Raw genomic sequence first — 16,037 nt, forward strand, 5'->3', positions numbered from 1 at the left:
GTAGTTTGACTCTGGCATTATTACTGTTGGGTTTTTAAACGTAATTAATAATAACACAAATTAGTGTGTGTGTGTGTGTGTGTGTGTGTGTGTGTGTGTGTGTGTGTGTGTGTGTGTGTGTGTGTGTGTGTGTGTGTGTGTGTGTGTGTGTGTGTGTGTTTGTGTTTGTTAGACAAAAAAACTTATAGAACAGGGTTATTCTGACTACAACTAAAACCATAAAAACATTTGTGTGTGAGAGAGAGGGGTATAGAGAGAGAGACCTAAAGAGCACCCATTCATGTTTTTGAGCATGTGTTTCTTTAATGAAAACTATGCACTATCCTTCCCTGCCTCCTCCCCCATAACTGCAGTGGTGGTCATGATGCCGGGTGCATACGACTCAATCAATTGAGCGCAACACCTGGCACACGTCCAATCGCAGCCACACTTCCCCACTTTCACAAGAGCTGACAGAACACAAGCAGCTGTGGCAGATTGCATGAGAGAGGTTAGAATAGCTTATGTGCATCAAAGAGAGTGAATCCTTTAGGGTAGTTTGTAATGATCAGCCTCATCCTTACTCTGAGCTGTATGCAGTAGGTTTACTGTATTTCATTTAACGTGAACTGACTTCATGGTTTTGTAAAGGTGATTGCAGTCTAATTCAGATGTTAAGGCTTTTCTGAATCCATTAAAAAATCTATATAGTTCTGTATGGTCACCAGGATGTTTTGGATGCAGCTAGCTAGCCTAGCTACCAGCTAGCCTAACCATTATGGGTTCTTTGGTCAGAGACACCAGACCATGCTAGTTGTGCTTTTTTTCAGTGTGAGTAGTATGTCTAGTCTATCATCTTATTACATCTAAGGATTCATTCATTAATTCCTTATTCATTCATTAATTCCTTCAAGACAAGTAGGTAATCATATTATACATTACTATACTTCTGAGAGAGCTACATTAAAATTTAGTCACAACTATGTATGTAATATGAAGAAGGAGTGAAGCAATACTGAGGTGCTTGCGTATCTGGAGTTTGCTTTACATTCTTTAATTAGCATGTTACACATTTAGACCCTCTTGCCATTAGTAAACATGCTCAGCTTGATTTAGAGGAGTACAGTATAGCAAGAGGAGTCAAGGTAGTTAGTTCACAAGTCACTTTACGCAAGATATTTGCTTTAGAGAAAATGTTTCACTATTATTTTCCTTTTTAATAGATGTCACTTCAAATGAGAGTTCAAAATACTGTAGACTAGGACTAATATGTGGGTCAATGTATAAATGTCATGCTCTATAGAAATACTGTATGACATAAATTGAAAATAAAAATTATTATTAATTTAACGTGTAACACACAATTGGTATTATTTAAAAGAAAATGAGTGCATTTTCTTCCTAACTGATGGAGGAATTTGTTTAAACAGATGTTAGTAAATTCTCTTCTTTTTTGTTTCTCACAGGTGATTTTGGGGATGATATTGGTGTCTCCATCCAAACTCTCTCTCAGATTTGAATGCCAACAAACTTCCAGAGCAAACAAGATGACCAGTGTTGATTAATCAATTATAGAGAACAGGTGTTGTGCTATCTGCAGGCTGCTTTTGGTCAGTCATGTCTCAATCAGGTAAAATCCTCCACCTCTATGTAGAGGTGAGGTCTGTTGCTGATGAAGAGGGAAAAGACCTGGGAGATGTGGAGAAAACAGACTCCCTAATGTTGACAGCACCAGACATCCTTCAACAGTCTCAGTATGGTGGCCCTAATGCCCCACTTGACCGGACATCTCCACGTGGAGTCCTGCATAAAGGTGGAAGCAGCACTCAGAGCCTAGCCTCCAGTAAATCAACATCTAGACACTCTGTAAGTTTTCAGCTACATCCAGGACATGACTCGGAACAACCGGATTCCCAACACCAAAAGAGTCTACCTTATGATGAGATAAGCCAGTTACTCTCTGCTTTTCAAACAGGACCCACTGGAAATACATGTCACTTGGTGTGTGCTCCTTCTGAACACGACCACTTCTTTGGAAAGGACCCTCACTTCTCAGGATGGTTTACTGCCCCTCCTACTCCCAGTGGAACTCGTAAGGCATTCAGCCCAACAAAGATGAAGGGAGGAGATGAAGGGAGGCGATCTTTTGCCACTTTCAGTTACATTGAAAAAGCTAATATTAAATCTGTAGAGGGTCAGTATGGCTCTTTGTGCCAAAGCGAGCCTCAGAATCCCTTCAACAGAACCATGGAGAATCGAGCTACCCCTCTCCACCTCAGGAAAAGGCTTAGTGACCCAGTGTGGTTGGAGAACAGCTTGGAGTCCAAGAACAACTGCAGCTCAAAACAGCTTAGTCAAGGTTTGGGGAACTCACATATAAGCACCCCCAGCTTTAGGCGGGCAACTCTAGACTCTATTGCCAGAGAAGCCACCCATCGGGCACTGGAGGAATTTGGATCCCCACAACTAAGGCAAAAACTTGCAGGCAACTGTCCTGATAGAGGTCACGATGTCAGGAGAGAACAACGTCGCTGTCGATCTTGGTCTGGGTCACCGGTTATACCATGCAATTCTAGGACCCTCCCCAGTAAAGCAACAATCATGGATCATGAGCGGAATAGTTCGTTTTATAGACTTCCTAGGAGCCCTGCTACTGACCAATTGTCTAACCATGCCAAGCAAGCCTACTTTACCATGTCACACTCAACCGTCAACACTCAAGAGGTCTCAAACCAAAGAGCACAAGGGTATAGGTATCGGCCAAATTTACCATCCTGTAAGCCTACAGCTATTCAACATGAACTGCCACCTATGATTGTAACTCAACCATCTAGCAATCAACGAGTCAGTTATTCCATGAGTGATAGTCCACGGCAAGCCCACAGAGTTAATTTCAATCTGGCCAACTCCAAAAATAAGGTAGAAGAAGAAGCTAACCTACTGAGTGGAAGAAGGAGCATATCCCCAGCCACAAGTCCTGACATGGCTCGTAAACTAGCGGAGGAAGCCACCAAACTCTCCATACTTATGGAAGCCAGGAGGTCTCCATCCCCAACACAATCGTCGACAGACACAGTGAGGTCTGACAGTCCTCGTTTGGGGCATTCAGGAGAGCCTCAACTATATGCTAGCTTACAAGGCTCAGCATCCAAAACCCACTCTAATTGCAAACTTTCTGTTCAAGAGCACCATTGGAAACACGAGGTTGTCGAGACTGGTCACCACTCTGTTCAAAAAACCCCTCTTTTGCCACACATTGGAAGTACATCTCCTGCAGCTCCAGCAAGGTTTAACCGATCAGATGTAATATCATCCTCTCCCATACGAGACCCACGGATAGAGAGAACAGAGTTGGAAGGAAAGGACAGCCCGACTTTGCACCGGCACCTGCCTTCCCAGTACACAAAAAACAAGTATACACCTAACAATGAATGTTGGCAGTATGAGAGTCTCAAAGGTCACAAAGACAGTCCAGATAGCAGCCGGAGACCATTTACAAGGCCTAATCCAGAGACTCCAGTAAGTTGGACCATTCACCAAAAGAATGGGATAGAAGAGTGCTTAGCCAGAGACAAGGAAAGCTTGAAGGACGTGAACAATCATAAGAGGAATAGTTCAGCTACACCGGGCTCTCAAGAGAACCATTGTAGGGTCTTAATGCAGCGCAATGAGATGAAAGGTGACACTCAGGCTAACAAAGAGTGGAGTGGTACAGCATCACAGAGCTCCAGTGGAGTCACAGGCAGCCTTATAGATAGCACTCTACATGAGAAAGACTGCATATCCTCGGAGACATCTAGCAGAAGCAGCCAGAAGAGTTCTGACTCTGGAAAAACAGGCATACAGGTGATTCCATCTTGGTACACATCTTTAGATTAATTGAATGCTCTGCTTCACTGTATACTGTTATTTGATAATTCAGTTTTGGGTTGTAGTCTGAAAGTGGACCATTTTTGCTGAGGCCTTCCTTGCATTCTCAGAAGATGGCTCGTGCCAAATGGGAGTTCCTGTTTGGGTCCCACTCAGAAGACCAACATGAAACAAAAGGTGAGAATTTCTTAGAAATGCCAAACTCAGACTTCCAGAAGCCAGTTCTCTGTAATGTCAACCTTCTTTATTTATTTTGCCTTTCCTTGTGAACAAGCTGTTTGCCTCAACGAATGCTTAATCCAATCATATAACAAGCCTCATTCTCCATAGAATGAAATTAGGATTTGCTTTCTATATAAACTTTTTGTATTTGTTTTTACCCCTTATCAATTCTCAGGGTGTTATATTTTCTCTTTACTATCACGATCTTTAAATGGATTAATGTTACAGCTTTAATAGATTTTTTTTCTGTGTTTTTATGTTGTTTCCTTTTCTTGAAAAGCAATGTGTTTATCTATAATTCCAATGGCCTTCAGATAGATTTTTTTTAGGTTCAATGAGTTGAATGAATTCTTTACTGTGTGTAGGTGCTTTCAATTTACTGATGTCAAACAGAGAGGTAGGGGAGAATGAATCACTTGAATTACCGGTATTCTATGTCGTTTTCCTTTCACCTTGACATTTATACAGTTTGCAGATACTTTTATCCAAAACAACTTCAAGCCATACTTTTTATCGATCTACATATTTTCTGGGAATCAAACCCATGACCATGACATTGATATGGAGCTACATTAAGCTACATGACCTAAGGACATACAATTATTATTTAATAATGTCCTTTTTGTAATATTTAAAAAATGTGTCTAAAACCATTTACTATTTACTAAAACTGTAAATTAGAAAATCTAAATATAACTGTGTAATGTATGCATTTTGTCTCTTCAGAGACTTTGTTTTGATTTATAAAAAAAATAGTATATAAAAAATTTGTAATGACTGACTCCACTTGTGTAATTTACAATTTAAACCATGACACTCTCAATCTTTTTGTTTTTCATTGTTCACACAAATTCCAGGCTCCTCCACTGCACCCTCCAGTGGCTGTTCCAGCGAGTCTCTGACACCAATTTCACCCTTGTCCACCCAGTTAAGGCCTGTAACATCATACTTAAGACACTGTAAATCAACCACCTCTTCGAAATCCTCATGCCATGATGTACAGCAAGTCAAAGTGGTGTTTATCAACCATCATCCCACAGTGGGGTCCTCCAATATGACCGGCATCATCAAACGCACTGTCAAATATTCAGAGACAGACATAGATGCGGTGTCCCTGCGCTGTTACAGGGAAACAGACCTTGATGAGGTAATGCTAGCAGAACAGGAGGAAGTGGACTCTGCTTTTGGCAGTAACCGCAGTGTGCTGGGTACCTCAGGCACTAACAGCAGCAGCCCCCTGGAGGGAATGCTGTGCCCACACACAGATGGTGAGGAGGAGCTGCAAGATGAAGAGGTGGTGAGCTGGGCCAGTGTGAGGATGCAAGGCGACAAAAAGAGGCAAAATGCCACACCTGAGGGAGATGAAGTGTTTAGTCGACTATTGAGAGGGTGAGTGTGGAATAGATACTATAGCACCTATGCATATGTAAAGTCACACACACACATCAACAATCCACACTGGATGCTGATATGATGTGATGCTGAACAGAGGACTTTCATTTGACCAAAACAACAACATAATGGCTAGAATTCATAACTTTTTTAGGTGATTAGTTTAATGTTTTGATTTTGTATCCCTGCCTGCTTTGTGTTGTTTGGTTCCGTTTTGATGACTTGGGGTCAATTATAACAAGAGGGGATGTCCAGGGGGGCTGTAATGGAGTGCTAGGGTGTCTGAGGAAAAGATTTGAGGAAAAATGTATACATTAATAAATACATTAATAATATAAAATAAGTTTACATTACATTTACATTATAAATTTCATTCTGATTTCTAAAGACTTGTAAATAAATAAATATAAATACAAACTAACTATTTTTAGATTATATTTTATATTTCTATTTTTCTCACAATTAACTGGGTCTTTATATGTGAAAATGTATAATTGCAATTTAAATTTTAGGAAGGCTGTCATCATATTTGCAGTACTGTGGCATCAAACATTTTAAATTAATTTTAAATTATGCAAACAATCCACTCAAAGTAGTGCATCTATGATTTATGTTCCTCTTATAGTCCCCTAGATTGCCAGCCTGACAGCCACACGGCTTTGAAGTCTCCCATCTCTGTGACCAGCCCGTGCCGAATCTCATCAGATGGCTTGGACTCTTTCAGCAGACACTTTGAGAGTATTATGGAGTCACATCGTGCCAAGGGCACCTCTTATAGCAGCCTGGATAGTGAAGACATTACTCCTAGTGGCCCACCAGTCTTCACTTTTGATTTTCCGACTCTCACTCCTGAGATCCAGAGTCAGATTTGCGAAAGTGCCAAGCAGATCATCGAACTGAGCTTTGCTCCTCTTACGTGCCCCGAACCACCTGCTGTGTCTGATCCCATAGAGAGCGGTGTCTATGAAGAAGAGAGTCCGTTCTGCAGTGGATCCTGCTCTGATCAAGTCCCCAGGCCTGATTCTGACACAGACGCTGCCATAAGGTTAGTTGCAGTCTGGTGATTTTCATAAATATTTCATCACTGCATGTCAACATATATGTTACTGTAATGTAAATACCCCCCTCCCCCGGTGAAATAATCTCTTGCAAGTATAATAGTAATTATACACATTAGAAGAGAAACAGCTGGCAGTGCAGACACACTCATAAAGACAAACTCATTCCTGTCCTCAGTATAGTAGTAGAGTGTCAAGCCATAGTTGTTTTGAGGGCAGATGGTTCTCACAACTCTGTAGCCACTTTTCCACCGTCGGGCCAAACGGTGCTTTGCCTAACTGTTCCATTCCGTGTCGATCCGGCCCAGCCAGTATGGATATGGTTGAATTTTTTGGAAAAGCAGCTTGTGTAATAATTGTGTATTCTTTTGGTAACCAGTTGAAATGGCTTTTAAGTTGGCATGAAACAAAAGTTGCATTAGTCTTTTCTTCCCCATTGTGACGTATATCTGGGTGAAACGGTTTCTCGAACAAGATTTTTTTTTAGGGTGGGACTTGATTGTGTCCATTGGTAATTGATTGGGTCTATTGCCGTGATTTCATGTGAGTGACAGGTTATCCCGCCCTCACGTCATGTCATAAGAGAATGTTGTTGCAAGAGAGGGAAGTTAATTTGATTCAATGTTATGAGGGCACATGAATTTAAAAAATGATGTGCATGGATGTATTGTTTATAACAGTTAAATATTCCATAAAGAAGTAAGAATTGTTAATTTTGATTTCATAATGACTTTAAAGCTTTCTAGTTTAGGATAAGTTTACAAAATGAATCTACAGTTGAGTATTTCCCACTAGATGGCAGAGCTGTGCTTGTGATTGTGTTAAATGTTTAAACGGTACTCAGTTACTAGCTCATTTGCTTTTCTTGATGATTTGTTTAGGCAAGAGCTTCAGATACATTTCTCTCACTTATGCCCTTGATGAATGTAGTGTGAACTGTTTTATTCAGGATTATGCACTTTCCTGTCTGTTAAAATGCAGGGCTTGCTTCAAATCATCCTTCTGTTGTTCATCCTTTCTCAAATAAGGAGAAAGTTCCTACTAAACAAGTTCTCCTCCTTGGTAATGGCTGTATAAGATCCTTCCGGGGCTGTGTCTGACCTACAATCTCAGGGTCAGATTTGTGTTTAGGCCTATAATCCCTTACTACTCCTTCCTGTCTGTTGTCAAAATAAATCAGAGTGCAGCTCTGAGTCCACACAGGCAAAACACTATTTCTTGTTTAAAAAAAATCAAAACCTTGTTTCTTGTTCTATGTTTAAAATTACATTTAGATTTAGGTGGGAGGAAGAGAAAAACAATCAGAAGGGTATTTTAATGTAGCATAAGGTTTTCAAGTCCCCTACATAAGGAATATTGGTTGATCTGAGTTTAGTGTGGTTATTAAGAAAGCCGACACTATCTGATTTGATACCTGGCTCATCCACTACATTCCTTCCCCTGCCATGGGGCCAGATAGACTTGGATATTTGCCAGGCACACTCGGTCTCCATGGTGGGAGCAGATTAACTTGTCTTGTGATTTCAGGGTTTTAAATAGAGAGAATAACAATCTATTACCAGGGCTGTATTTTTCACCTCTGTCCAATATTTAATTTAAACAGCCATTCATACTAAAGAAACGCAAGCAGTTCTTCTATCACATAATTCTGACCTTTATACTTTCTCATAGATTGGATATAAATGTATCTTTTTTAATGAGACAGACAATGTGTCTAGCACCATGTTGAAAGGGAGATCGACAAAGATTAATGGCGGCACAAAGTAACAAGGCAAGACAAAGAAAGGAAGAGAGGCTAGGAGAAAGGGGAAAAGGGGGAGTAAACAGTTGTGAAAGGAAACACAGACCATATCCACCAGCGAAAAATAGCTCAGCTGACAAGAGTAGAGAAACACACATCCACATCCACAAACACACGCAACCAGGCAAGCGGGAGAGAACAGCGTGTTGGGAGAGAAAGAATGAGAGAAAATAAGACAGTTGTATCAAACCTTTGACTACACTATGGGGACGAAAAGCGCTTATAAAAGTTTGGAGCAGAATAAAAGAATTAGCAACGCGACAACTGAAAGACTTTAATTTCAGTCTAAGATACTTGCAGACGCAGAGAGACACAATTGTTCTAAAGCCTCTTCAGGCTTCTGGACAGCAGGAGGTTTAGGGAAGGGTAGAAAAATGTGGAAGGCTGGATACTGCGTTTATAAGCAAGCTTATGTCATCTGGCTATTTGAGGTGTGAAGGGGCAGGCCTCATGTGATGGCTCATTATGTGCTCTGCTGGGGGGGTGGGGCCTTGGGGGATAATTACATATATGCCCCCCACCCTGCCATATACAGGTGAGTAGAAAATTCTGCTCTGTATCAGTATTATTTTAGTATCATAGAGATATTATTACAGTTTTTTATTTATTTATGTAGTTGTTATTTTTAGAATTTCTGTTTAACGCTAAAGTTTTTAGTAATTTAGTTTATTTTAACATGTCTATATTTTTTTATTCATTTTTATCTGTCTCCAATCTATTTTAGTACTTCGTTACGATGTTTTGGCCAGACAGCAACATAATGTCGGCCCAGATCCGGCCCACATCTGGGCCGTGTGGAATCCATGTGTACCAGATGTGGGCCGGATCTGGGCCGACACTATGTTGCTGTCTCGGAACTAGATGGAATAAAAGTTTTAACATTTTTATTTTATTTCAGTTAACGTTTATTATATTTCAGGTAACGAAAATGTTTTTATGGTTTTAGTTTTAGTCATAATAACCTTGGTCTATATATAACAAGTTTTTTTTGTCTTACACACACACACACACACACACACACACAAACACACACACACACACACACACACACACACACACACACACACACACACACACACACACACACACACACACACATATATCTGATAGATAGTTATTACTGAGGACCATTGGACTTCAAGGTTTTTATGAGGACCATTATAGTTTAACCAGGGTCCGAATTAAGTGGGGTTTTGTGCGGTCTGACTCCTAAATAAAATTTGTTTTCAAAATAAAAGGTTCAGGGGGTCTTAAAAGAATTGTACATGACGTATGTATTTTTTTAATTGGGGGGTTTTAAATATTTCATTAAACTACAAAAGTTAGATTTCAAGTTAATTAGGGCACATATTCACCTGACGGTAAATAGATGCTCTCTGCCAGAAATCGCGTTCGCCTGAGGGGGTAACCACAGTAATAGTCAAGTTTCTTTCGTTTGGATCATCATACAACAGACGGCATTGACAAAACATAAGCACTTTCCGTTTCCTTGATCGTCCTTGGTTGATACGACATCAACTGAATATCAACTGGAAATCTGGGAAGATTTTGACTTGGGGGTGCATGTGCTCATCCGTAAAGGAAGAAGTTCCAGTCTCGTCCAATGCCAACCTACCTGATACCATCCCAGTAAACTCTACTTCTATTGAGAGCCCCATTGAAAATCTCTCTGTATCCATCCCATCATGCTATTCTCAATTCTCCGATGTATTCAATCCTGTCGAAGCAGCAAAGGTACCCCGCCATCGAACCTGGGACTGTGCCATCGAGTTACTTCCTGGTGAATCCATCCCAAACGGTCGAATTTATTCTCTGTCAATACCTGAACAAGACGCCATGAAGCGATATATTGAAGAAGCTCTAGAACAGGGATATATTCGACCTTCCACTTCACCCGCCACTGCCAGTTTTTTCTTTGTCCCAAAGAAGGATGGGGTTCAGCTATCCGCTCCCATTGATTCCTTCGTCACTTGAACAACTTCGAGAGACCACGATCTTCACCAAGCTGGATTTAAGGAGTGCGTATAACCTCATTAGAATCCGAGAGGGCGATGAGTGGAAGACCGCGTTCATTACACCAGCAGGGCACTACGAATATCTGGTTATGCCATATGGATTGGTAAATGCTCCTTCTGTATTCCAAAGTTTCATGGATGAAATCTTCCGAGATTATCTGAATCAGTTTGTTATAATTTACATCGACGACATCTTGATCTACTCAAGGGACGCAGTAGAACACCAACGACACGTCTCCCAGGTACTCCAACGATTACGAGAATTCTCCCTGTTCCTGAAAGCGGAAAAAGTGCTTGTTCCATCAAGCTTCAGTGGAATTCCTAGGTTATCACCTCAGTGCGAAAGGAGTAGCAATGGATGATCGTAAGAAAAGAGCTATCACTTCCTGGCCCATTCCACAGTCCATTAAGGAATTACAGCATTTCCTAGGATTTGTCAATTTCTATCGGAGGTTTATTCACCGGTACAGCCTGATTACCGCTCCGCTTACCTCTCTCTTAAAGGGAAAACCGAAGACACTCTTTTGGACTGCGGAAGCAGAAGAGGCTTTTCAGACGTTGAAGACGGCATTCACTACAGCTCCACTATTACAACACCCTAATCCTGAAGAGAAGTTCATTGTCGAAGTAGATGCTTTCACTACAGGAGTAGGATCTGTGCTATCCCAGGTCTCGACTTCCTCACCAAAACCACTACCTTGTGCGTTCTTCTCCCAAAAAATATCCCCTGCGGAGGTAAACTATGACATTGCCAATCGAGAACTCTTGGCGGTTAAACTTGCTCTTGAGGAATGGAGGCATTGGTTAGAAGGAGCCAAACAGCCCTTTTTGGTTCTTACCAATCATAAGAATCTCCAGTACTTGAAGGATGCCAAGAGACTAAATCCTCGCCAGGCCAGATGGGCACTCTTCTTTACTTGTTTCCATTTCCAGATCTCCTACCGTCCTGGATCAAAGAACATCAGAGCAAACGCCCTGTCCCGTCTCCATTCTCCAGAAGTCAACTCTGAGAAACCTGATAATATTCTACCAGAGAAACTGTTTGTCAATCCCATCCAGTGGGATCTAAATGAACAACTTATTGAACTGTCCCAACGTCAACCCAATCCACCAGAGTGTCCAGTTGGAAAGATCTATGTTCCTGAAGAATACCGTACTCCCCTGATCTCTTCTGCACATTCCTCTGTAGGCACTGGACACCCAGGGGTAACAAAGACTCATTCCTCGCTCCAAACTTGCTATTGGTGGCCTGGTATGGTACAAGATATAAGGACATTCATCCAAGGATGTATCCTGTGTGCCATGAACAAGAATCACCGTCATCTACCCACAGGAAAACTCATGCCTTTACCTGTTCCGCAGAGACCCTGGTCACACATAGGAGTAGACTTTGTCATTGGCCTTCCTCCCTCAGAAGGGAATACATGTATCCTGATAGCCATTGACCGTTTTTCAAAGGCCTGCAAATTGATTCCCCTGAAAGCCTTACCCACAGCATTTATGACTGCAGAACCCTTGATGGAGCATGTCTTTCGGAACTTTGGGATACCCGAGGATATAGTGTCAGACAGAGGACCCCAGTTTATCTCAAAGGTATGGCGACCATACTTCACATTAATGAACGTCACAGTGAGTTTAACGTCAGGATATCACCCACAAGCCAATGGCCAGGCAGAACGGAAAATCCAAGATGTCAGTCGTTTCCTGCGGACCTTCTGCTACTCCAATCAACATCTTTGGAGTCGATACCTGGTATGGGCAGAATATGCACAAAACTCTCTTCGACAAGCTTCCACAAACTTAACCCCGTTCCAGTGTGTTTTGGGCTACCAGCCACACTTGTTCCCATGGTCCGGTGAAAATTCTGAAGTCCCTGCAGTCAACACCTGTGTCCAGAATAGTGAGAGGGTGTGGAATCAAGCCCATCACCATCTCCAACAAGCTCTGAACCGTCATCAACCTTTGCCAATGTTCGTCGACAAGATGCTCCAGAGTACCAGCCTGGACAACTGGTTTGGCTATCGACAAGGGATATTCGCCTACGATTACCCTGCCGCAAATTAAGCCCCAGATATATCGGCCCATTTCCCATAGTCAGACAGATAAATCCGGTGACCTATCAGCTCCATCTACCAGCCCAGTATCGCATTCATCCCTCATTTCACGTCTCTCTCTTGAAACCACATCATCCGCTTTTAGCTGTTCCCGCTACAGATTTGGTTCAAGATAACAATCCTCCAGTACCTCCCATCGAAGCTGAAACCATCTACACGGTAAAGGAAATATTAGATTCCCGACTCAAGGTGGTCAGTTGGAATATTTGGTAGACTGGGAGGATTATGGACCGGAGGAGAGGTGTTGGATTCCACGTAAGGACATCCTCGATCCCATGTTAACCACTGAGTTCCATGCCCAACATCCGGACAGACCTGCTCCAAGACCTCGAGGTAGACCCCCACGACGTCGGGGTATTGGATCTGCTAGCGCGGATTCTGGAGGGGGGGTAATATCAGGAATCAATCAAGCTCAGCTCAATCCACCACTCAGCGTTCACTCTCACCGGAATACTAAACACCTGCACCTGTTAACAATCATCAGTCAGCTATATAAATACACTCATCTCACGATCAGTCTTTGTCAAGTCTCCAACAGGAACAGACCATTACCCTTGTCACTCTCAAGACTCTGATGCATCCAGTACCCGCAAAGTTACGTATACTTACCCGTTAAATACTAACCTCTGTATCCTTGTTCTGATGTCTCCAGAATCCTTGCCTGAATCCAAGTATCCTGAGATCCAGTATTCCTTTGAGTATCCTGAATTCCTCCTGAGTCTCACTTACTAGTGGTCACATCTGAAAAGACAAAAGACAAGTATTACCGAACTGAGATTGTGTGACAGAAACTAACCTGAAGAGGATCTGCTCACCTGTGATCTTCCCTGCATTCAGTAATCTACTTCTGAACTCTGATTACTGACCTTTGCACTTATATCACTTAAATAAAAACATTGTTTGGATTCACTTACCTCTGTCTCCGTCCCTGTATCCTGACAGTATGGGGGTTTAGCTGTTCCATAAATGCCATAATCTACTGTCAGAGAGTGACAGTAAGAGCATTTTCATTCAGCTTCTCTCTCTCTCATTTTTTTCTTTCTTTTTTAAATTAAATGCTCGAAAGAACAGTAACAATTGTTGCCATAAATCATTGCCATACCATAACGATACAGTGATACTCCATCCAGGTTCCATCAGTCTTTCAGTCCAGATTAAGTGCCAAATCCTTAAACATAGCCACTGTTCTATTCAGCGTGTCTCATACACGTTGGAGTTGTTTACATCAGAGTGCACGTGACTCTTTGACGTAGCACCAGCACACGCGCATAGTGTTGTACATTTTTAATGCTTGATGAAAAAGTATTCTTAAAATGCGTTCTAAAAAATTAAATAATTCGTAATTTTGAAGTGCCCACGATTACAATACCGAGATTATGAGACAAACGTTCCTCTTGAAATTCCTTTAAAAACGTCAAATTTACGAAAGCGCTTTGGGTTTTAGATAAGCGCATTATGAATAAAATGTATTATTATTTTTTATTATTATTATAGTCAAATGTCCATTAGAGTTTTCATGAACAGTGAAGCTAAAACAAAAATTCTAATGCAACCTGTTGTCAATGGAATGTCATTTTTATATCCTTCTTACTGCCAGAAGCTTTCACTTCATGCAAAAATTTAAACTACATGATCTTTTTCCTCCTTTGGTATGTAAATCTTGTCACAGTCTTTAAAAAATAGGTGTGTTCGCTTTTGTTAAAGCACTGGAATGCTGTAGAGCCTCAGAACAGGTGAGCTGATTGTTTGTCGGGTTATTCACCTCACCGCTTATAGTCGGTGGGTGTGAACATGTGCACTAAGAAGTTGCATTTTTTCCCCCTCACATGCCGTCACCAAACAAGTTATAATATGTGTGTCATGTTATTGTTATTTACACACATAAATATATCTAAATAAATCAACTGATGTCTGGCAAACAGCAATATTTATCAAAGGTGTGTCTGTTAGTCACTGAGCATCTTTGTAAAAGCTCGTCACACATCCTAGAAGCTGTGGTGGAAAAGTTTTCTGTTTTTCTTCCTGGTTTTCTCTACCATGATTCTATCTGTACATTGTTTCAAGAATAAACAGTCTGCCCTCATCCCCTTTCTTCGAGTCTCCTCCCCTGGCTTGTTTGTGAACTATCCGGTTGGAGGAGGTTTGGGAATGGTGATCCTCGGAACAAACCAAAGACAGAGGATAGAGGGGAGATCTGCATCTGGCATGAACTTTTTGGTTCTCGTACATCTAACTAACTTTGGAATGCGGTGGTTTAAAGGCAGAGTTGGGTCACTGAGGTAGAGTAGTGCTTTGGTTTATCAGACCTTTTGTGTTATTAATATGCCAGTTTTACACTTTAGTTTTTTGATTCAAGACTAAATGAAATGTTTCACACATATTTGACACTTTTAATATAAGTTTTTCTTCTTTCTATCCTCTCATTATTCACATCTGAATACCAGCTGAAGTATGTTTGTGTGTATACGTGTCTGACAAGTTATAAGGCTTTTTTGAATTTGAATGGTGCACAAAGGTGCAGGTTCATGTGCTCACAGTAGTTTGTTAGATGTACCTTTTTTCAGTTATTAAAAGCTTGTTTCTCTCTACATTGTGGATTGAGTTGACCTGCTGGGAAAGAGTCTGTATGGGTACATCAGATAGAATCTATTTACATCACATTGCCAGTGCTAAGAATAACAGGTTTAGATATGAGAGATGGTAAGTAAACAAATTTAACCTCATGACTTGACTGGTTTGACAAATAGTCAGTATTCAAGTGTAGTTCAGTATGCTTATATTGTGTGGTTGTGCATGTTGACTTATTTTATGCCCAAACACATTCACACATCATATCCTGGTTGCCTTTTCACAAAATAAACTTTTACCTCTTTTACTTTTCCTTGTGTAATGCTTCAACCCACATTCAAATAAGTGTCTCATATGTCATATATTTCACACACAATTATTTTTCTTTGGTTCCAGAGAAAGGCCATCACGGCCGGTGTCGGAGTCTGATCCAGAGGTAGCCGAGCGATTGGCTATTGGCAGCACTGAAACTCTGGCCAATGGCAACAAAGCTGACCTCCAAGCTGCAAAACGGCTGGCCAAACGTTTGTACAATCTTGATGGATTTAAGAAGTCAGACGTGGCACGTCATCTGAGCAAGAAGTAAGAATTATTTTAATCATTAATAAATACGTTTATTTTTAGTTCTTTCCTCTTGCTTTATATTTTGAGCTTTTGTGAAACACAGTGTTCTTTGATACCAATAAATACCACGTTGTAGGACAAATGTGTAGAAATACACAGTGGGGACTGTTCATTGTTTTTTTTAGTGTTTTAGGATTTTTAAAATTTTGAAATTTGAAACAAACTTTATAAGTTAAAATGAAGAAATTGACCATGTGAGCTTTGTTTGAAAGGTCTGACTTTTGGAACCCCAGTATAAGAAACAAAAACCTCTATTCTTATGCATTTGTCTTTTCATGACTTGCGTAGCAATGATTTTAGTAGCATGGTCGCGGAGGAGTATCTACGATATTTCAACCTCTCAGGAATGACTGTGGATCAAGCACTGAGGTGAGCTTGCTGCTCCATTGTGTTT

The 16,037-nt window shown here is 41.0% G+C and overlaps 1 protein-coding gene across 3 annotated transcripts in view; it reads left to right on the forward strand.

Annotated features, from left to right (window-relative positions):
* Positions 1-1,464: 1,464 nt before the first annotated feature.
* The window catches only part of psda (pleckstrin and Sec7 domain containing a), a 36,722-nt gene continuing 22,149 nt past the window's right edge, over positions 1,465-16,037 (forward strand). Inside the window, exons 1-6 of one of the 3 annotated variants that reach the window (XM_077237203.1) lie at positions 1,465-3,825; positions 3,915-4,026; positions 4,929-5,460; positions 6,089-6,508; positions 15,416-15,601; positions 15,932-16,012. In XM_077237203.1, coding sequence (XP_077093318.1) covers positions 1,597-3,825; positions 3,915-4,026; positions 4,929-5,460; positions 6,089-6,508; positions 15,416-15,601; positions 15,932-16,012 — 3,560 coding nt within the window. In that variant the 5' untranslated portion in view covers positions 1,465-1,596. Of the gene's footprint in view, positions 3,826-3,914; positions 4,027-4,928; positions 5,461-6,088; positions 6,509-8,430; positions 8,858-14,606; positions 14,731-15,415; positions 15,602-15,931; positions 16,013-16,037 lie in introns of those variants that run through there. The other 2 variants (XM_077237204.1, XM_077237205.1) reach the window with 2 other exon arrangements.

This window comes from Siphateles boraxobius, unplaced genomic scaffold, assembly GCF_051911475.1.
Source record: "Siphateles boraxobius isolate OS27281-9 unplaced genomic scaffold, OSU_SipBor_1 20, whole genome shotgun sequence".
In the NCBI taxonomy this organism is placed as follows: Eukaryota; Metazoa; Chordata; class Actinopteri; order Cypriniformes; family Leuciscidae; genus Siphateles; species Siphateles boraxobius.